Source organism: Pantherophis guttatus, chromosome 4, assembly GCF_059756535.1.
Source record: "Pantherophis guttatus breed Tessera chromosome 4, ASM5975653v1, whole genome shotgun sequence".
Taxonomy (NCBI): domain Eukaryota; kingdom Metazoa; phylum Chordata; class Lepidosauria; order Squamata; family Colubridae; genus Pantherophis; species Pantherophis guttatus.
Genome location: NC_142066.1, coordinates 94,120,503 through 94,142,272, shown reverse-complemented (window position 1 = coordinate 94,142,272; position 21,770 = coordinate 94,120,503). Strand labels below are relative to the sequence as shown.

The window sequence follows — 21,770 nt, the reverse complement described above, 5'->3', positions numbered from 1 at the left end:
GGAAGGCTGAGTCAACCTTGAGCCTTGGCGAGATTCGAACCCTGCAGTAATTGCAGGCAGCTGGTCTTAATAACCAGCTTAATAACAGGGTGCCTTAAACCCCTGTACTACCAAGACTCTTCTTTTTCTTTACCAAGATTTCTTTTTCTCCAAGCATCTTGCAAGCTTAGTTCATCTATCATTGTGTGAAATGTTTTCGGAAGTGTCTTTCTTGGATTTTTATTTACTTTTGTAGATTTATAGTCTAGCTCGTTATCAACAATCGCATTAAAGTCTCATGCAAATTTCTTCATATTCATATTCTAGTATTTTCCTGTGTAATTTTGTGGCCTCTGACCCGGTGCCGATCTCAATTGGTTCCTTGGTTTTCCGAGGAGCTGAGGGAGATGAAGCACCGGAAAAGACACCTGGAGAGCAACTGAAGGGCCAGCCACTCCGAATCTGACCGAACACTGGTGAGGTCCCATATTAAGATCTACCTAGTGGCGATAAGAGCGGCAAAGTTTAATTATTTTTCTGCTCTTATTGCGTCTACAGAGAATCGCCCAGCAGCCCTGTTTAGGGTGACCCGCTCCCTCCTTCATTTGGGAGCGAGGGAAGACCCCTTGCAGGGTAGGGCTGAGGATTTTGTGCAATTCCTGCATGACAAAGTCACTCAGATTCGGGAAGACCTGGACTCCAACTGGGTAGATTCAGATGGGGTGACGGAGGTGGGTCTTGAGAGTGTTATCTGGGAGGGGTTTGACCTTGTGACTCCCGAGGACATGGACAGGATTCTGGGTAGGCTTAGCACTGCCACATGTTTATTGGACTCGTGTCCCTCCTGATTGGTGCTGGCCTCCCAGGCGGTCACACGAGCCTGGTTCCAGGGAATTATTAATGCTTCTTTGAGTGAGGGTTTCTTCCCTCCCTCCCTGAAAGAGGCAGTGGTGAGGCCCCTCCTCAAGAAGCCTTTCCTGGACCCGGCTGTATTAGTGAACTATCGTCCAGTCTCCAACCTTCACTTTGTTGCGAAGGTTGTTGAGAGTGTGGTGGCGCGACAACTTCCCCAGTACCTGGATGAAACTGTCTATCTGGATCCGTTCCAGTCGGGCTTCAGGCCGGGGTACAGCATGGAAACGGTATTGGTCGCATTGGTTGATGATCTCTGGAGGGCTCAGGACAGGGGCTGTTCCTCTGTCCTGGTCCTATTAGACCTCTCAGCAGCTTTTGATACCGTCAAGCCATGGTATCATGCTGCGCCGATTGGAGGGGTTGGGAGTGGGGGGCACGGCGCTGCGGTGGTTCTCCTCCTTCCTCTCTGACTGTATGCAGTTTGTGTTAGCAGAGGGACAGAGGTCGACCTCGAGGCGCCTTGTTTGTGGAGTGCCACAAGGGTCGGTCCTCTCGCCCCTTCTGTTCAACATTTATGTGAAGCCGCTGGCTGAGATCATCCGTGGTTTTGGGGTGAAGTTCCATCAGTACGCTGATGACACTCAGCTGTACATCTCCACCCCAGACCACCCCATGATGCCCTTGAAGTGATGTCCCGGTGCCTGGAGGCCATGCGGATCTGGATGGGGAGAAACAAGATCAGACTCAACCCTTCCAAGACCGAGTGGCTGTGGTTTCCGGCGTCCTGGTATAGCCAGCTGGCTCCATCGCTGACTATTGAGGGCGAGATCTTGGCCCCCTCAGAGAGGGCTCGCAACTTGAGTGTTCTCCTGGATGCATGGCTGTCTTTAGAAGATCATATGACGGCTGTGGCCAGGGGAGCTTTATATCAGGTTCGCCTGATCCACCCTTTCTGGACCGGGATGCCTTGCACACGGTCACTCATGCCCTCATTTACTATAATGCTCTCTACATGGGGCTGCCCTTGAAGAGCACTCAGAGGCTCCAACTGGTCCAGAATGCAGCAGCGCAGGTGATTATGGTGGCGACTTGTCACACCCATGTAACACCTCTCCTGCGCGAGCTGCACTGGCTCCCAGTGGTCTTCCGGGTGCGATTCAAGGCATTGGTTACCACCTTTAAAGCGCTCCATGGCTTAGGACCTGGGTATGTACGAGATCGCCTTCTGCTACCAATAGCCTCCCACCAGCCAATACTCTCCCACAGAGAGGGACTCCTCAGGGTACCGTCGGCCAAACAATGTCGAGTGGCGACACCCAGGGGGAGAGCCTTCTCTGTGGGGGCACCTGCCCTCTGGAATGAACTGCCCCTGGAGATTTGCATGATCCCTGACCTACGTACCTTTCGCTGTGCCCTTAAGACTCTTTTGTTTCAACAGGCCGGGCTGGCTTAGAAAATGAATGTTTGTAGTTTTTAATATAAGGGCCAAAATTTTTAATATATTTTAAACTGTTTTTAAATTTTGTGGGTATATGTTGTTTTAATATGGCTGTACATGGCCCTGAGTCCTTCGGGAAAAGGGTGGTATAAAAATTTAATAAATAATAATAATAAAATTCTTCTTGATTTTCATTTGGAGCATATATACCCACAAGTAATATTTTTTGGTAGTTCATTACAATTTCTACCATTAATACTCTTCCTTCCTCATCCTCAAATATTTGTTTGGATTGAATTGTCCGTTTAATGTAAAGTACTACTACTCTTTTACTTTGACAGGCCAATATTGTATACAATGTCCCCAATTTTATTTACTCCAAAAGTTTTTTATGTTATTTTCCAATATGAACCTTGTAGGCATATAATTTCTAATTTTAGCTTCTCTAATTTATTCAATTCTTTTTATTGCGGAATTCAGTCCATTTATATTCAAAGATATTATTTTAATTTCTTCTTCCATTTTTTATTTATTTGTTTGCTTTGTTGATCTAGTCGTTCTTATCTCCCTTTGTTCTTTAACTTCTTTCGCTCTTGCTCCTTCTCTCAACGCTCTCTCTTCTTTTCTCTCATTGTCTGTTTTGGCTATTCTTTCTTCTCCTGTCGTCCATCCCCACTTTTGTCTCTCAATCTTTTCTTTTCTTGGACATCTATATGTTCTTTATAAAATAAGACCGCTTTCTCTATTAAGTCTAATCTGTATCTTTGTTCTGGCCAGTTCACCAATATTCCTTCTGGAATCAACCATCTATAATTTATTCCTCTCATTATCAAACATGTCGTGAGAAAATGATATTTTTTTCTCAGATCTCTCACTCTTCTTGCAATTTGTTTCAGTGCTACTACTTCTCTTCCTTTGTGCTTTATCATCGAGTTTCTCATCAATTGCATGAAAACATGAATTTCTCTAGGCAGATTGCTTCTCATCACATATCTTGTGTGCACTCTATATATTTTGTCAATCCCATTTAATATCCCTTCCTTACTTTCTTCCATTGCTTCTGCTAGTATCTCTGCAATTTTCTCTGCCAAATTTTCTCCCTTTTCTTCTTCAATATTTTGAAACCTTAGACCGGGCATCCTCAAATTACGGCCTGCGGGATGGATGCAGCCCGCCAAAGTCATTAATCCAGTCCGTGTTGACCCTGCCCACATCGCCACACCCACCTGCCGGCCCCCACCCTTTGGCCATATGAAGGGCTTACATTTGCAAGGGCCGGCAGAGTGCTTCTGGGGGGCGGAGGAGGCCAAAAAAGGGGCAGGCGTAGGCCCCGGAAAGCGTCCATGTGCCCTGTTTTTGGCTGTCAGAGTGCTTCTGGGGGGGGCGGGGGAGGCCAAAAACGGGCCGCACCTTTTGCCAGCTGAGGAAGATTTGCCAGGGACTTCGGTCCACTGTCGCTCCACTGGGGAGGGGGGAAACCGAAGGGTCCCAACAGGAAAGCCTGCGCCTGCTGCATAATTACACCGTGTGATGCTTTGTGGAGGCAGCTTTGCTCAAACGGGGGGGGGCAGCTGTCACAAATGTCTCCTGTTTCTTCACAGATCAAGGGGGGATCTTTGCTTGCTCAGAAGGTCAATTTTCTCTGGCAACAGTAAGGCAATTTGAGTTTGGGAGAGATTTCGGGCTTGGAATGAGAATCAATCAGGAATCAGGTGAACCTCCCTCCTTTCTGTGGATCTGCGCAACGTGGGATTCTTTGAACACCCCCACCTCCATTTCCGCTTCTCTCCTCGCACTACTTCACAGCTCCCATGGACAGGCTGGCAGTTACCCCAGATAGGGCTGCCCAGAGGGTGACGAACCTGGAGCAAAAGTAGAAGAAAAAAGACTATGCTGTGCAGAGAAAATGTCAGCGCGGAGACGCCATACTGTTCTGGGGCTTCCAGTGGGTTTTTTTTTTTTTTTCGCTTCCTGATTTCCCAGGTGGAACTTTTTTTAAAAGTCAGGGTCGAGTACCTACGGCACCTTTACAACCTATGGACTCCAACTCTCAGAATTCTCAGGGCTATGAAAGAATTAGGGCTGAAGCCAAACTGGGGGGGGGGGGTATGTGTGTGAAATAACAAGAAACATTCCGTCAGAATGTTCAAATGCAAAATAATCCACTTGTAACAGTTGAATTTCTTCGGGTTTTTTTTTGTTTTTTTTTTGGCTGTTCCGCTCTGCCGCCCCCTCAAATCTCTCATTATGACTATAGGAACCATCGGGGTAGCGCTACCTGTGGACGAAAATTCAAATATTCCCCCCCCCATATTAAGGCAAACGTCCTTTTGCATAGTCCCCCCCCAGCCCCCACTGCCCATGGCGGCTCCTTCCGCAGGTGGGTTTTTTTGTTTTTGACAGACCGGATCTCCCCCTGCTTAAATCTACTGTATTTCCTTTGTGGAATTTAGCTACCACACATAGATATCAGTCCTGGCATTGGCTGGTGAGGCAGCCTGCCCCTGAAGAAGGATGGCTGTCTCTACCCCTGGAAAGGGAGGCAGGAAGGGCATGGAATGGAATAGAAATAGGAAAGAATGGAATGGGAATGGGATGGGATGGGATGGGATGGAATAACAATAGCAATAGGATGAAGTGGGAATGGGGATGGGATGGAATGGAATGGAATTCTATGAGGTATTCCAATGCACTGCCAGGGTTGAAGGGGATCCTGCAGAAGATGCCCCAGGAGAGAGAGAGAGAGAGAGAGAGAGAGAGAGAGAGAGAGAGAGAGATACACACACACAAAGAGAGATAGGTAGGTAGATATAGAGATGATAGATTAGATAGATGGATAGATGGACTGCTAAATTGGCAAAATGGACTGCTAAATTGGCCATGCCCACCCAGTCACATGACCACTTAGCCATGCCCACCCAGCCGGTCTGGCCCCCCAACAGTCTGAGGGACTGTGAATTGGACCCCTGTTTAAAAAGTTTGAGGACCCATGCCTTAGATAATAGTCAGCTTTATCCATTTCCAGAATTATAATTGTTTTTTCCTGATTTTTATTAGCAATTGTAAGTCTATAGTTCATCTCTTCAACTTTTTTCTCTGTTGCTTCTGCTTTTTCTTCCATTTGCTGCAATCATTGTTCATTTTTCTCTATCATCTCTTTAACTTCTTTCAATTCTCCTTCCATTTATTCCATGTTTCCTTCCATTTTTCCATTCTCCCATCTACCTTATCTAATCTTTTCTTAAGATGTTCATATATAGTCTGTAGCATATTTTTTAATTCTGTGTTTATTTTCTCTTGCTGTGATGTGGGTTCTGTTGTCTTTTGCCCTGTAGTACCAGATGCTGTAGATATTGATGGTGATGATAGATGTTGTGTTGTTTTCTTCATCTTGTTTTTTCAAATCTTACTGCCCAATTTATAATCCAAATATTCAATTTCTTCAAATTTACACTGCCCACTCAGACTCTTCTGTTCTTGCTACCCTAATCCACATAGATTTAATCCATACTCCATATAAGAGAAAAAAAAGGTAGAAAGACTGTATCTGAAAAAACAACACCAAAAAGAATAAAAAGTCAAAAGCAACCAAGATGCCCCAAAAAGCAAGAATAAAAAAAAGAAAAAGAAAAACAAGAGAGAGAAAAAAAACCCACCTCAAAACAAAAATGAAAATTCAAACCCGTGTACTTGCTCAAAATATCCAACCTTCAATAAAAAGGTGGAAAAAATATTTATAATCTCCTAAAAAGAGTTAAAAAATAGAAAAAACAAAATTCATGCCAATCATAAAAATTTTAAATTCAGAAAGAAGATGCTTCTACCAAAAAAAAAAAAAAAGAGAGAGAGAGAAAAGAACAAAAGGAAAAACAGAAAAGAAAAAATAATATAATAATAATATTCCAAAATCTTCCAAGATTTATAGATCCATCAAGTGAAGGGAAAAAAAGAAACAGCTTTCGTTCTTTTTTTTCCTTCTATATCTTTCCCTTCTGTTACAAAATCACAAGACTACTTCTTATCAAAATCTTCTTGCCAGTTTCCAAAAATACTGTCCAAGGTCATTCCACTCTGATCTGCTCCTTTATTCTCTTTAATTTCTTCTGTCACCACTAGATCGCACTGCAATTCACTTAATATAGTCTTAAAATGTCAATTTACTTTTCTTCTTTCAGCATTAAACTCCCAGCTGCAAAAATTTCAAATTTTCAAAATACGCATCATTAGCCAGAGAAGCCTCTTTTCCCAATCTGCTTCCAATTTCTTAAATTTGTTAAATTACTTTGCCCGCTTTTACTAATTAGTCCTTATTAATGGCTTCCACTTCTTTGCTGCTATTCCGGAAGTGGGAAGGTAGCTTTATTCTGCTCCCTCCCGTCTCCTCTTTGCCAGTTCTCTTTAATTTGGATACTTTTAAAGTTCAGGAGAAAAAAAATTTAAAGGAATCATGTTTAATTAATTTAATTTAATTTAATTAATTTAATTTAACAATTTTATTTAATTTAATAATTTAATTTAATAATTTAATTTAATAATTTAATTTAATTTAATTTAATTTAATTTAATAATTTAATTTAATTTAATTTAATTTAATTTAATTTAATTTAATTAATAAGCTGCCCCTCTCCGAAGACTCAGGGTGGCATATAATGTTTCCAAGACCTCACTCTCTCACCCAGATGATCACCTCACTCTTCTTCCTCATCTTGTTTGTGGTCACCCCGGCTTTTGACAGCTCCGATGGCTGCCTTCCCTCACTGCTGGGTCAGAGACTTATGCCAGCGCTTGTGTTGTGTGTAGGGAACTTGTGTTTTCCCTATCCATGCCAGCCTGTGCCTCCATTCTTCGCTGTCCCTACAGGACAGCTATGATCCTTGGAATCCGCACTGTACCGCCGCAATGCTGGCCACGCCACATTGTGTATTTGTGTGTGTGAGAGAGAGAGAGCACTTCACCGCCAGACCTCCAAGGTTGGATCAGCTCACTCTCCCTATCTCACTCTTCCTCCCCTCCCCAGCAGTGGCAGCTTCAGTGCCTGGCCAGTGGGGAGATTCTCACCCACCCATGCTCCTGGCATCGCAGGTGGAGCCGTGCTGCCTGTGCCCCTTCGCCTGCTGCCTCCTTTGGGCTGCTGAGTGCCAACCTGCACACCTACTCGGTGCTTCAGGCGCTGGGCTACAGCTACACTGAGCCCGGTGCTCTTCAGCCCTTGGTGGGCACTGCAACTCTCATTCCGGCAGAGCATGGGACAGCGGCAGATGAGGTGGCATGGCTCCACCAGTGGCCACTTGTGAAGGGGCCCTGGCAGACTGGTGGCTCTCAGGAGCTTTTCAATCTGAGATGATTCATTTGGCCAGGCAGGAACAGTTCTACAGCGCTGCCGACAGCAGCACTGCCAGGAGGGGGAAGTGACCAGCAGCAGCACGGGCAGCTGCTTGGCCATTTAAAGGCTTGTGGATTTCAACTTCCAGAATTTTCCACAGTCCCCCAATCAGCTCCTTCCTCTTTCTGGGTTGGGATAGCTCATGCTCACTAGGTCCATTGGGGTTGGAAGTTCGATTGCACCCCATCAGGGATCCTCCACCCTGGCGGACAGTTGTCTGCAAAAGCTGAAATGGGCAGCCGGAGGAGGGGAAGGGAAGAAGGGAATGAGAAAGCACGGACCTTTCTCAGCACAAAGCTTCACAGAAAGCAAATCAAACCGTGATGGGGGGGGGGATTTTCCTGTGAGTACGGTGTTAAAAGTTAACATTTCAGAAATGTTACCTGCAAAGGTCTCCTGGTGCAACACTCTGCTACAGCTTTAGAGCATACCTCCGCCTTCCCTGCATAGGATTGCAAGGCTGGAGGCTTCACCTTGCTCTGATCAGCCCCCCCCCATTTCCTTGCCAATCATTCTATCTTTGGGGAGCTCTGCATAGACGCACATCCCAAAAATGCTCCCTCCGAAGCCTTCAGCCTGTAAGGATTGCCTCTCCTTCCAACTTAAGAAAGTAAAAACTCTTGAAATGTAGTACTTCAAAAGGAACCTTTTATTAAGCAGAAATGACAGCAATGGATTCAAAGCAACGTCTGAATACCCTTAGGCAAGACAAGTAGGATTAAAGCAGTACAGACCCCTTCCTTAAGCCAGAATGCAGATTTTAGTCAATACATAAGTGTGAAGATATTTTCTTTACCAGAGAAAGCCCTGAGAACCAGATAAATATGTATTCACATCATTATCCTCCATTATCCTTTAAAGTGAAACAGACCATATGGCTGTCATAAACATTCCTCAATGTTAAGAAGATCTCAGAGTGCTTTGGCGCCAGGATATAGGTTGTAAAATATCTGTTGACACAGGCAATGCTAGTAAATCGAATCCAAGTCTCCCCCTTCTCCCAATTGAATGGCAGTATCACTTTTAGGGATTTGACACAGCCTTTCAATCCTGTGCAGGGAAGTTGGAGGTATGTTCCGAAGGTGCGACAGAGCATTGCACTGGGAGGCCTCCATAGATAGACAGAATGAGAAGCAGCTCCTGGCCCTTGCTGGCTCAGCTGAACTGTGGGCCATGATTAAGGGGCCAAGCCTCCATGAGGTGACCGGGGAAGGACTTCCTCCTGTGCTCGCCATGCCCCCTTCACTAGGGCTTATTTTGGGGGTAGGGCTTATATTACGCCCATCCCCAAAAAACCCAGTCTAGGGCTTATTTTTGGGGTAGGTCGTATTTTCGGGGAAACACGGTAGTTGATGCAGTCTAACAGCATCTATTTGAAAACAAGCTCCTTCCATCTTAGCAGAAAGAACACTGCCCAAATAACAAGAGAATGAAAGATCAATTCCAAATTGACAAGATTATTTTGAAAAACTTCAAGAGAAGGAAGAACAACTTGAATGTATATTGATTACAATTGATTACAAGAAGGATTGATTACAAGAAGGCAATTGGCACTGTGCCACATGAATAGATAATCAGGTGCTTAGAAATAATAGGAGTCAGTAGAAATATGAGGTTCAATTGCAAATGGTTCAAAGATCACTGGCACAATGGAAGACATAGTTGTTGTTCAGCGTTGATAGACAATAGATAGAGAGTTAATATCAAGAGAGAATCAAGGAGGCTTACTTTCACGATTGCTGTTGCTGCTGATTATACTCATTCCTTTATCAACACAACAGGTAATCCTCAATTTATAACCATAGTTGAGTCCAAAATTTCCACTGCTAAGCAAGAAAGTTATTAAGTCAGTTTGTCTCATTTATGACCCCTTCTGGCCACACTTGTTAAGGGAATCATTGCAGTTAAGTTAGTAACATGGTTATTAAATTAATCTGGCTTCCCCATTAATTTTTCTAGTCAGAAGGTTACAAAAGATGATCACTTGACCCTGGGACACTGCAACCATCATAAATACATCCCAGTTGCCAAGCATCCTAATTTTGATCAGATGACCATGGGGATGCTGCAACAGTCATAAGTGTGAAAAATGGTCATAAGTCATTTTTTTCAATGCTTTTGTAACTTTGAACTTATAAATGTTTACTAACCAATTTTGTTGTATACATGATGTACAATGACAATAAAGGCTATACTACTAAGTTGAGGACTACATGTATAATCAATTCAGGTTACACCTATCAAGCATCAAAAACATCTACCAGGTTATCCCATCTCCTTTACATGAAAGATCAAAACACATCTGATATAGAATCACTGCTCAACACTGGCCCCACAAAGGCAAAAAACATCCTGATACGTCACATACGGCCTGACACGTCATGATACAGCCCGCAATGCAATCGGGTTTGACATTCCTGACCTAGTTAGATGCTGCAAGAAGTTTGCATAGACTGACTACAAGCAATGCCACGACAAAGTAGCAACAATGATACACTTGAATACCATTTGCTTACAAGAAATAATTCAGATTTCCACAAAAAAGACAAAGTATCTTTAGAAAATGAAGAAGCTAAAGTGCTCTGGGACTTTAGAATCCAAACAAACAAGCGCTTGCCGCAAAATACCCCATAGTTAAAACTGTTGAAAAGTCTGGATAGTGGACATGATGATACCTGGAGACAGCAGAACAGAAGACATCTGGAGAAAATCACAAACACAGAGACCTGCAAATCTCTATAGAAGAAGTAGAACAAATATGGCAAAATAAATATCAAAACAATTGGAGCACAAATTGAACAACATCAGCATTGACCACACCAGTCAATTGCAAAAGACAACTTTATTAGGAATAGCTTACCATCCTACAATGATACCTTTAACATCAACAAACAACATCTACTTATTACAAGTTCTTGAGAAGGAGTCAATAGATAAAAATGCTGACTGCGCAGTGAACCATAATAATGATAATACAATACAGCTATTCTGGTTCAGTTACTTAATGTCTAGAAGCTATTTTGTAAAAAATAGTTGTCCACGTATAAAAGATTTTTCTACTGATGTAATTGTTTGAGTTTTTTTAAAATAATATTGCAGAGTTTGACTAGTGGCTCATTGATTAACTTTTTTATACATATAGTACTTTGTTTGCTATTATAATTTACTTACTTTCCTTTGCAAAAAATATTTTTCTAGGGCGAATTATTACCATTATTTGAGACAATCCTTTTTTTCAAAAAGAAGATATGAATTAAGATAACGCTACATAGGTGTTAGAGATCTCTGTCATAATACTTTTTTTCCAAGAATGTCTGTAAATTTTAATATTGAAAAACATCTAGATTCATTTATTTATATGTAATATATGTTTTGGTGCAGATATTGTAGCAGCATCTAGAAATGCTAAATATTCATATATAGAAATATCATTTCTAAATAATGACAGGATTTTTCAAAAATCAAAAATTGATTCCTTCCACCCTACCTTCTTGTATATATTGCAGGGGTGGGAGAGAAAAGAGAGAGAGACTGAGAGAATAATGTGTTCTCACCCCATTTAAAATTGTCTCAATAGGATTCCTTAGCTGCGGAAATTGAAGGATCAATGCGAAAAGAGCTGCATCTGGATGATACTGACTGCTCAGATTCAAAGTATGACCAATATATTGTAATACTTCGTAGAAAAGCTGTATTTAACACTAATAATCAGTAACCTTTGTGTATATGTAAAAATATTTAGTGATCCACAATCCACTTTAGTGATCTTTTAAGAATGTCCATTCTTTATTTAAATTATTAAATAAGAAAATGTTGGGAACATTGGAGTATTTATAGGGTATTGCAAGTAGACAGTAGCTTTTTATTTAAAGAGGGAAGATACGATACTTCTCTATTAAAATATAAAAATAACCTTTTTGAGAATAACAAATTTTGAAATGTATCAGGAAAATATCATTAAAATAATAAGAGCATTTCTCTACTTTCTGCAGTGAAAAAAAAATTCTCCCTCCATCTCACCAGATGTTTTGCATGGCAGATGTTGGTAGGCAAATGTCCTTCAGAAATTCTAGACTACAACTCTTAGTTTACTGAAATATTAGGGCTACTGAGAGTTGTGGTCTAAAACATTTGGAGTCATCAGATACCTATCTACACCATTTTAACTTGGTGCATTGCTAGATGTGGTAAAACGGGATTAATATGTGTTCCATAGCTTGAGCTTACCTGAACAAGTTTGCAGTAATAAGTTCTTTGACGTTCGGTCAACTTACGTGAAATTAAACAAGTGTGGGTTTGAGTTTGAGTCTTGCCTGAAATTGGAACCATCTGGAAATCTTCCATCTGGAAATTGGAATCATCCGTTATTTCAACCTCTGAAAGAAAGGCAGTATATATGTGGAAGAAATCAAATCAACAATAAAATAATGACAGCTGATAGCCAGAATATGGGGGTCAGATATAAATAGTTCAGTATGTTAATCTATGTGGCAGCTTAACATGATTATTAGATTTTTTCCATTCAATCATATTAATCTATATTCTAGCATAATAATTATGAAAGATCTAACATAGTTACATAAATTTCCTGATCCTTATCCATTAACTATTGTTAAACTATATTTAAGTGACAATTGTAACTTAAATTCTCACAAATCAGTCCTCTTAATTTTGTCCAAAGCCAATAAGAATTACCATATTGTCAGTCATTTTAATATTTTTAGTATAAACTTGTTTACTGAACTTGTAATACTTTGTTTTAGGACAGCTATTCAGATGACATAACTATTTCTGCGAAATGGGGAAAATATATTAATACCATATTTTATTATGCTCCTCTAACCAGACTTATTTTGCAGAAGTGTGGCATCCCATGTTCAGTAACAGGAACTTCGGATTCAGTTCTTGTTTTCTGTTGGGAGAGAACATTTGAGTCTGAAAACTATTGCTAGTCAAGTTGGGATATAATCTAGGCAAATAAACAGGTCAATTATATTAAAAATAGGCAGCATTTATGAAGAAGATACGGCTATATGCCGCTTCCCTTTTCCATACATATAAATAATTTTTAATTATAAATGAACTTTAATTTAAAATTAAAGAATTTAATTATTTAATTATAAAGAATCATAATTTTTTTTCTTCAGTGTTAAGATATAACATTCCTATTCTTCTCTAAGAGTGTTTTTAAAATATAAAAGCATTATTGAAGGAGTGCCTGCGGATTTTTCTCCACTAGTCGTTGCCGATTATAGGGGGCAGTGCTCATCTCCGTTTCAAGGCCCATGAACCAGCTCTGTCCAAAGACATTTCTGCTGTGATGTGACCAATATGACTTAAAAAAGCATAATTAATTATGATAAAATATAATTGCAGAAAATTTAAACCAGACTGTCATAATATGCTGCCCTTCAGTTATATATAGAAATTCATGGAATTAGCTGATGAAGGCTTGTTTACATATTTACTGTAATGTGGTTTATACATTATTTGGAAGAATACTAACTATATGTGTTTTTGTCAGTCATCACAAGAGAGTGTTTGACACTGTACGAAACATCAATCAGGTAGTAAAGCAGAGATCCCTAACTCCATCTCCAATGAACATCCCAGGATCTAACCAGTCTTCCACAATGAATTCAATCATTTCTAGCTGTGTCAGCACACCACGATCCAGTTTCTATGGAGGAGACGTTTCCAATATTGAGCTGGATAATAAGATGAATAGTATCATCCTAGAAACTGAATCCACTGACTCTAGGTTAGTAATGCATGGCTAATTTTTAAGTGTATCCTCTTATGAAAAACCGTTTTGTCCTAATGATTTTCTTCCATTTTCTTCACCTTCTGCTATTATACGGTATTCATTGGTTAGATCAGTTCACTAGACAATATTATCTCTATATTTAGAAGAAATTAAATTTAATTCAAGCTGTTTTTATCTTTTTTCATATAGTTGTAATTTAAGATTAATTATGTTTATTTTAAATTATCAGATACTTAAAAAATGTAGACCTATTTTCTTCCTTAACTATATTTGTCTTACAGATCATATGAGTAATGTATTCCAAGCAAATTATTCTATTTGCTGATATGAAATTAACTTTGAGTAATTAAATTTTAATTTCATTCAAGTAATCGATTTATAATTAACAATCACACTGCATTTTCCTAGCATGATGATTGTTTGAATCAGTTTGTGGATTTGGAATTTTTCTGAGCCATTAAACTATAACTCCCATAGTGATTTCAATATCAATTAAACAAAGCATCATATTTGAAGTACTGCTTAATTAATTAATCAAGAAACTAACAGGCAGTAGGGAGAAAGCAGAGCTGTTTAACTTATTCTGGAAACTGATAAAAAAGAGAAGCAACCTGGAAATAAAGGAGAAACTTCCCAACAGTAAAGACAATTAACCAGTGGAACAGCTTGCTTTCAGAAATCGTGGGCACTCCATCACTGGAGGTTTTTAAGAAGAGACTGGACAGTCACTTGTCTGAGATTGTATAGGTTCTCCTGCTTGAGCAGGGGGCTGGACTAGAAGACCTCCAAGGTCCCTTCCAGTTCTATTCTATTCTAAATTCTAAAATTAATCTGACATATGCAGTATTCAAACTGATTTTTTTTCCTAAAGAAAATATGACCACATTTTTCTAAATAAATACCATCATATTTTAATTAAAATAGGTGCTGTTGGGTTGATAATTTCTTTTTCACTAATTATTGTACTATATAAGCTCTCATTATTTCTGTTATTAGGGAGAATTAAGGGAAAAAACATTATTGGTGATACTGAAGATTACAGAAAATAATAACTTACTATTTATGGTTGTAGTGCAGACCTGCACAAATCATCAGGGGAAAGGGCCACAATGATAATTTAAAAATCCTCAGGGACTGCAGATACTAGAAGTATGTGCCAGTCAGCTGTTTGGCTAGCAGAGTGGCAGAAGCGCTGTAGCTGGCAGCAGTAGCTCAAAATTTGCTACTCTTTTAAAAATATGGGCATAAGTCTGCTTGGAGGGCTATATATTGTATATACAATACTGCATTTATTAAAGCTATCTATATTTATTAAATCAGCTATATTTCTGTTCCATGGTGCATAGTAGTTTTTTTCTTTAAATTAGCAGCATGTGTATAATACATTAGCCAGTGAGATAAAGAACATTCCTATTTGCATCTGTACCCCTACTAAACTATCTAGTTATTTCTCAGATTGAAAGTGTATATTCTATTGATTGAACTGAAATTTTTAAATAAATATATATATATTTTCTTACTTTCTTATTGTCGCCTATATTAATGTGTGATTGCTCTTTGTTTTAGAGATGAAGAGAAGAACAAGAAACCAGGAACACCAGGAACACCGGGTTCTTGTGACCTGGAAAAAGCCCTTCGAAGGTTGTCCCTTCGGAGGGAGAATTATCTGTCAGAAAGGAGGTTTTTTGAAGAAGAACAGGAAAGAAAGTTGAGAGAATTAGCAGAGAAGGGGGAACTTCATAGTGGTTCCATTACTCCAACAGAGAGTATTATGTCATTTAGAACACACTCTGGGTTTTCTGAATTTACTGGCTATTCAGGAATATCTATCAGCAGTCGTTCATACCTCCCAGAGAAGCTTCAGATTGTGAAGCCCTTAGAAGGTGATAATAAAGTTCCTTGGCATTTATCTGTTCTCCTTTGTGACTATTTGTGGTCTCTTCTCCATCAGCAGGAAAGAGAAAATTTTTGTAATATATGCTCATTTTACTTTAGAGGTAACTGTCCTCGTTGTTGGTTTGAACTCTTCTGAGGACAGGAATTACCTTTTTTTAAAAAGTAACATGCTATGTTTCTAATATATTCAGAAGAATATTTATAGTTTTTAGGGATTCATCTTGAATTCCTGTATTAATTTAGATATTCCTCTGTCATTCAAACAGTGAGGAATTGTAAATCTAAGTTTCATTGACATGAAGAACAATTATATGGTTACAATGCATTGAATTTCAACATTATAGGACTATTGACTTTCATGCACTTCTGTGCAAACTAAACACTTGCTACATTGCAGTGTTACAGTCTGAAAGTGGTCCTTAATTTGTTGCAACAAATTCAAGGTAGCATTCACTTCAAAAGCTCAAGTTGCTTTGCTTTGATCTGGCAGGCCACTTGCTTCACCAGAAATAGGCTTCCATGAAGCCCACATACAGACCCTCCTTTTAGTATTAGGATGTCATTTCAAATGGGTGCTTTTCTTTCATCATCTGAATAAAAAAAATCTGCAGCCAGATTACTCTATACTCCAGTAATATCTACTTATATTATTCCAAAGCAGCATACAGCATTTCATTTATTAAAATGTAGGATTATGATAACATACATTCTTTTTCAAAAAAATCGACCCATGCATAAAAAATGTTGCAATAAATGTCACTCAAATGCTTAATTTTGGGTTTTGGGTTACATTTTTGGAGTTTATAATATGAATCTAACAAATCCACTTTTTCTTTTTATCTGTAATCTATTTTAATTTTTTGGAATTTGCATCAGAATTGGAACTGATGCACAACTGAACCAATATACATTTTTAGCATTTTGGCTTTTGCAAAGTGCTTATTAAACAAATTAAAATATTTTAGAGAAGAGATAGATAATCAACTTTCATCTATTGATTATTAGTATTGTATAGGTTTCTGTCATCCAGTTTGTTTTCTTCAATAAACTTTCAGTCTCCATTTTCTCTGTTTCTCCTGATTTAACTTTTTTTTTGTGTATGAAACTTTTTCTTCTTGCATTTTTTGTTAGTGATCATCTTTAAAATTTTACCATATATCTCTTATGCAGGAGATAATTTTCAGAATCCTTATATTTTTTTAAAAGAATGATTTATTTAAATAATTGTTTATGAAATTTGGAAACCAACTTGGGGAATAGATACAGTACATGTATTTCTATCTGCTATCTAGCTATTCTCTATTTTTCACTTTGCCTATTTTGTTAAAATATATAATTCAAATGCACATAATTTCATTACAGCATTTTATTAAATCATTTCCAATTATAGATTAGTAATAGCAGTTAATTTATATATTATTTATTATTATATTATTTAATTTATAATGGAAATTAATTTATTTATTACATATTAAGAATAAAATAGAGGAGAGAGGAGAGGAGAGGGATAATACACACACAGGGATACACACACACACACACACACACACACACACACACACAAAACGTATGTCTAGATTATCCAGAGAAACATATCCTTTCCTGTCATATCCTGTCCTGTCCTGTCCTCTCCTAGCTTTCATTTTAGGTTTATATCTCTGCATAATGGGTCCTGGTGCATGTATGGTAGACCTCTGCTTCTGTGGATCTGGTGCTTAGTGCCTGTTTTTGTGCTGCTATGATCAATGCCTCAGTGTTGTCTTTTAGTCTGGAGTGACAAAAGGCAAGCTACTAATTTTTTTTGTTTTTGGTAAAATCAGAATGGGAGATAGGTCCAATCCATAAGAATATTCCATATTATTCTTGGTTTAGTAGCTAAGGCACAGGATTACTCTTGGTCTAGTGGTCAAACCAGGATCCTGGGAGTTTTAATTCTCCCTTAGGCATGAAATGACCTCGTTGACTTTGGGCAATCTCTCTCAGCCCCATCCACCCACCTTTTTGTGGGAAAAATAGATGGAGGAAGGAATATTAGGTATGTTCACTGCCTTGAGTTATTTATATAAAAAAATAAGAGTGGAATATTTTTTAAAAGGGTAAAACTCACATTTTTATTTTATTGTTTAATTGCTAGAAAGGATGCTCTTCTCCCTTCTGTCCGTTTTATCTAGCTAAATTAGCTTAGAAGTTGAGGGATAGAACTTTTCAATGTCCTTTCTCATCCCCTTTCCTGTCTATATTAAAATGGCAGAAATATCACTGAGTTTTTTAAACTCAGTTCAATTTTTTAAAAATTTAACCCAAGCCCATGTTTTTTGGAAAGACAATTAGTCATTATCTTTCTATGTAGGGTTAATAATCATTTTTATTACATTGAAGTAAATTGGATTTATTTCTTAGTCAACATATCAGAATCATTGATTGAGATGATCATCATAGTAATTGAACATGCAAACAAATAAAGGATACATTGTGAATTTGGTCTGGGGGAGAAGTGTATGCCTTAAAGCAGTCTAGCCTCCTGATGATTGCCTGGACAAATCCCTGCAGGTTTTTTTGGCAAGATTTCAAAGTAGATTATTGTTCCCTGCTTCCTAGAGCTGAGAGAGAGTGATTGGACCAAGTTTGTGGTTTGTGGAACTCACTATCCCCTAGTTTCTAGTACCTTAATTAGTACACCAAACTGAATTATCTTAATCAGAATTATGCCTTCTCAAAAACACTACTGCTATTTTGTCTCTAGTAACAAAAATGATATAAAACAATGTTTGATACTTGCAAACTGAAGCTACATTTTTATTTCCCACTATGATTATTTCTTGCAGAACAGTTGGTTTGAAGCAGTTGTGATGCTTCATCAGCAATTAAGATGTAACTATATATAATGAGGATTATAGGCAGTCTGTCCATAATTCAAATTTCCAAACTGACCTGTTTGTTCTATTGTTTTCCAAGGTTCTGCCACACTGCATCATTGGCAACAACTTGCTCAGCCTCATCTAGGAGGCATCCTAGACCCAAGGCCTGGGGTTGTTACTAAGGGCTTCTGCACTCTTGATCTTGATCTGGATGAAGTGTATTGCCTTAATGATTTTGAAGAAGATGAGTCAGGTGAAATTACATACAAAGGCTTAACTACCTCAACACCGATTCAGCACACAGAGACCTCAGGTGAGAGGTCTCAGGCATGAGTGACTGTTTCAGACAGCAAGAATTACCCAAATCGCTCTCGGGCTTTCCCAAAGGAGATGCAGGAACCTGCAACTGACGATGAGGGATCTGGTGAGGGAAGTCCAGCACAACTGCCATGTTTGCAGGATATTGATAATTGGGCCATTCTTACATCTCTCCAGAGCATCATCAATAATGTTGCTTCATGTTTAACTTCACAACAGTGCACACAAGAATTAACATTAGCCAGTTTCTGAAATGTGATTTCTATTACTGGAGGGGGTGAGGGTTCAACCCAAAAGAAGTGCATAATCCCTATTTTCTTCTTCCGTTTGATGAGAGAAGGCTGTTAAAAGGATGCAATTCATTGGGGTTCTCAGAAAAAAGAAACCAGTTCTTTTGGTTCTGGGTTTGTAATATATTTTTTATTTTATTTTTAAAAAAAGTATACATTTATATTGTGTGTGAACAGAGTTGGTTCTGGGTATCATTCATATTAATCCAATTCACAATAACAGTGTTGGTAGCCTCTATCACATTTGTCAAATTTAAGTAATCCTCATTATATTGTTCAAACATACATATTCAAAATATGCCTAACTCCTCATCTTTATCTCTATCTTCATCTATATCTTTCTTGTTCTATCTAAACATTTCTCTATTATATATGAACAAATTTAATGAGGTTTCATTTATATTTATCCAATTCATGCTAACGTTGTTAATAATCTCTAGCACATTTATCAAATTTATATAATCATCATATTATTTATACATATCCTCTTTAGTACTTCAATTCTTATCCATTTTTTCATATTAATCCAATTCACAATAAAAGTATGAACAAATTTAACTAAATATCATTCATGTTGATCCAATTCACATTATTAATTATCTCTATCACATTAATCAGATTTATATAATCCCATTACATTGTTTAAATATACATTAGAAAAATATATATCTGTAAACTTCTAACCTATTATTTTTGTTCATTCTATAAACAATTTATGTTTTAATATTTCCCCTAATTTTATTTCTGCCTCTCTAGCTTATAATAGGCTACTTTAATATTTAAAGGGGAATTTTTTTTACCCATCATCTCTTCTCTTTTTTAGTGCTTCAATTCTTATCCATTTTTTAATTCAGCTCCCACACTCCTCATTTTTATCTCTATTTTCATCTATCCCTTTTTTGTTCACTCTAAACATTTCTCCCAGTAGAATCTTGTACTGCCAATTCTCCCAATTATCTGTCCTTATCCTAATCACCTTATCAAAAGTATCTTCCTGCCTCTCCAATTGTTGATTTATCTGTTTTATTTTCTTCAGTATTTCTTCCTTTATCAGCTGATTTGTCAGTCCCCTTTTTTTTGCTCCAGTCCTTGGTTTATTTGTTGATGTGGCCAATCCTTCTCTTCTTTTCGCTCCTTTTGCTTGTCCTTTATCTGGTTTTCCTCTTCATCAAGCTGTTGCTTTATTTGCTGATTTTTCTGATCCGTATTTTTTCCCAGTTCGTGTTCTATTTGTTGACTTAAGTGATCCATTTCATCCAATCTTTCTGTTGCTTCCACCAGTTCATGTACATATTGATCTTTGTTTCTCATTCTTTGCAAAGCTCCGCTGTCTGATCCATACCATCAATTAAGTTCAAAATATTTTGGAACACTAAGGCCATCTCGTTAAGAAATTCTCTCATTTCCAGAGCTGTTCCTTCAACTCCAGCCATAATGACAATAAAAGTAAGGTAAACAATCATGCCTCAATAGAATCCAGTGTTCAGAGAGTCCAAGATCCTGGGAGTATGTTTTAATAAATAAGACTCTCCTCTCCAATTCCCACACTGCCTTCTTTCCAGCAGATATTTATTTCACTCAATCTCCATTTCTTTCTAAACAAAATCAGTTATCCAGATGGGTCAATCCCAGCATTTACTCAGTACTCTGTTAGTTCAAAATATTTTCCAAATTCTTTAAGTCTACTCTGTATTTTTAGTCTTTTATTCTAGCTTCCCAGGATCCCTGCAAGTTTCCAGGAGTCTAGGAGTCATTTTTGCTTCCATCAGTAGATGGTGCTCTCAACTTACTTTTCAACATAAACCTCTATTTAAAAAAAATATTTTCCGCCACTTGCAAAGTTATATTTAGTCTCTTCTCTAAGATTTTATCTTATCCTTGGGATAACTTTTTTTAAAAAAAGAATCATCTCACCCAGCAACACAGTCTCTGTTCACTGCTCTCTTTGCTCCTGCACTGTCTTGGGTATTCTGACTGGACCTTGCTTCATGGCAGCCAGAAAAGCCAGTTCTTTTGGTTCTGGGTTTGCACAAATAGGTTACAGTTTTGCAGATTGCCATTCTTTTGGGATTTGTGTTGTAATGCTTATATTTAATGTTTATCTAAAGACAAAGTAATTGAGAGTGGATGGCAGAATTTCAGCATTATCTGTAATAAGAGTTCCTTGAAATCAACCATTTTGATTCTTAGGATAAAATTATATACTAGCTTAAATGGTGTAAGTTTTCAAAGACTATATTTGATAACTGGAGGGGAAACTGATCAACATCCAAGTCATTTGGACCACCGAAGAGCAAAAAGGTATAAACTGCTAAGGCTTCATATGTCAGTTCTTTCCTGCTAATTTGTTGCCTTAATTTTACCAAATGTAGCAAATGAAAAGGCAGCATAGCTGAACACCTGGGGTTTTCCCCCAAATCTTTGCATATTGATGACAAAAAATGAATTCTAAAGACACAGAGCTCGAATGTATATATTGTTTTTAAGCTTTCTCAAATGAGCTTTCTAGAAGTAGTTATTTCCCAATGTCTCAATATTTTGAGGGCATTGAAATTCAGCACTTCAATATAATTTACAATAGTACATAACATCGTCATAAACTTATCTCCATAGTAACATCCTGGACTATTCCACAGCCACTGAGAAAGGCGTTCAGGTAAGACAACGCCCATTTTCTTATATCTCCTCCTTCCTAACTTCTGTTTCTGTTCTCTAGCCATTGATAAAATGCTTCCCACGTCTGAAAATATTCAGTATCTTCTCTGTCCTTAATGATAAGCGTTAATCTGTACATTTCTGCGCATTCCATTATTTTCTGAATTACCCTCTCATCTGACAGGATCTCCTTACTCTTCCATTGTTGCGCAAATACAATCCTATCTGCAGTCAGTACATGTAAAATCAAATATGTAGTCTTTTTGTCATATTTTTCTGGTAGGATGCCCAATAAAAATGTCTCTGGTCTCAGTTCAGTATGTTTCTTATC

General features: G+C 38.2%; 1 protein-coding gene across 7 annotated transcripts in view; it reads left to right on the top strand.

Moving 5' to 3' along the window:
• Window positions 1-21,770, top strand: part of TRAK1 (trafficking kinesin protein 1) — a 495,341-nt gene that overhangs the window by 453,643 nt on the left and 19,928 nt on the right. For all 7 annotated transcript variants that reach the window (XM_087894140.1, XM_060683688.2, XM_087894141.1 and 4 more), the window contains 4 exons: window positions 11,233-11,309; window positions 13,180-13,416; window positions 14,989-15,305; window positions 18,274-18,489. In XM_087894140.1, the coding sequence (XP_087750266.1) occupies window positions 11,233-11,309; window positions 13,180-13,416; window positions 14,989-15,305; window positions 18,274-18,489 (847 nt within the window). The remainder of the gene's footprint in view (window positions 1-11,232; window positions 11,310-13,179; window positions 13,417-14,988; window positions 15,306-18,273; window positions 18,490-21,770) is intronic.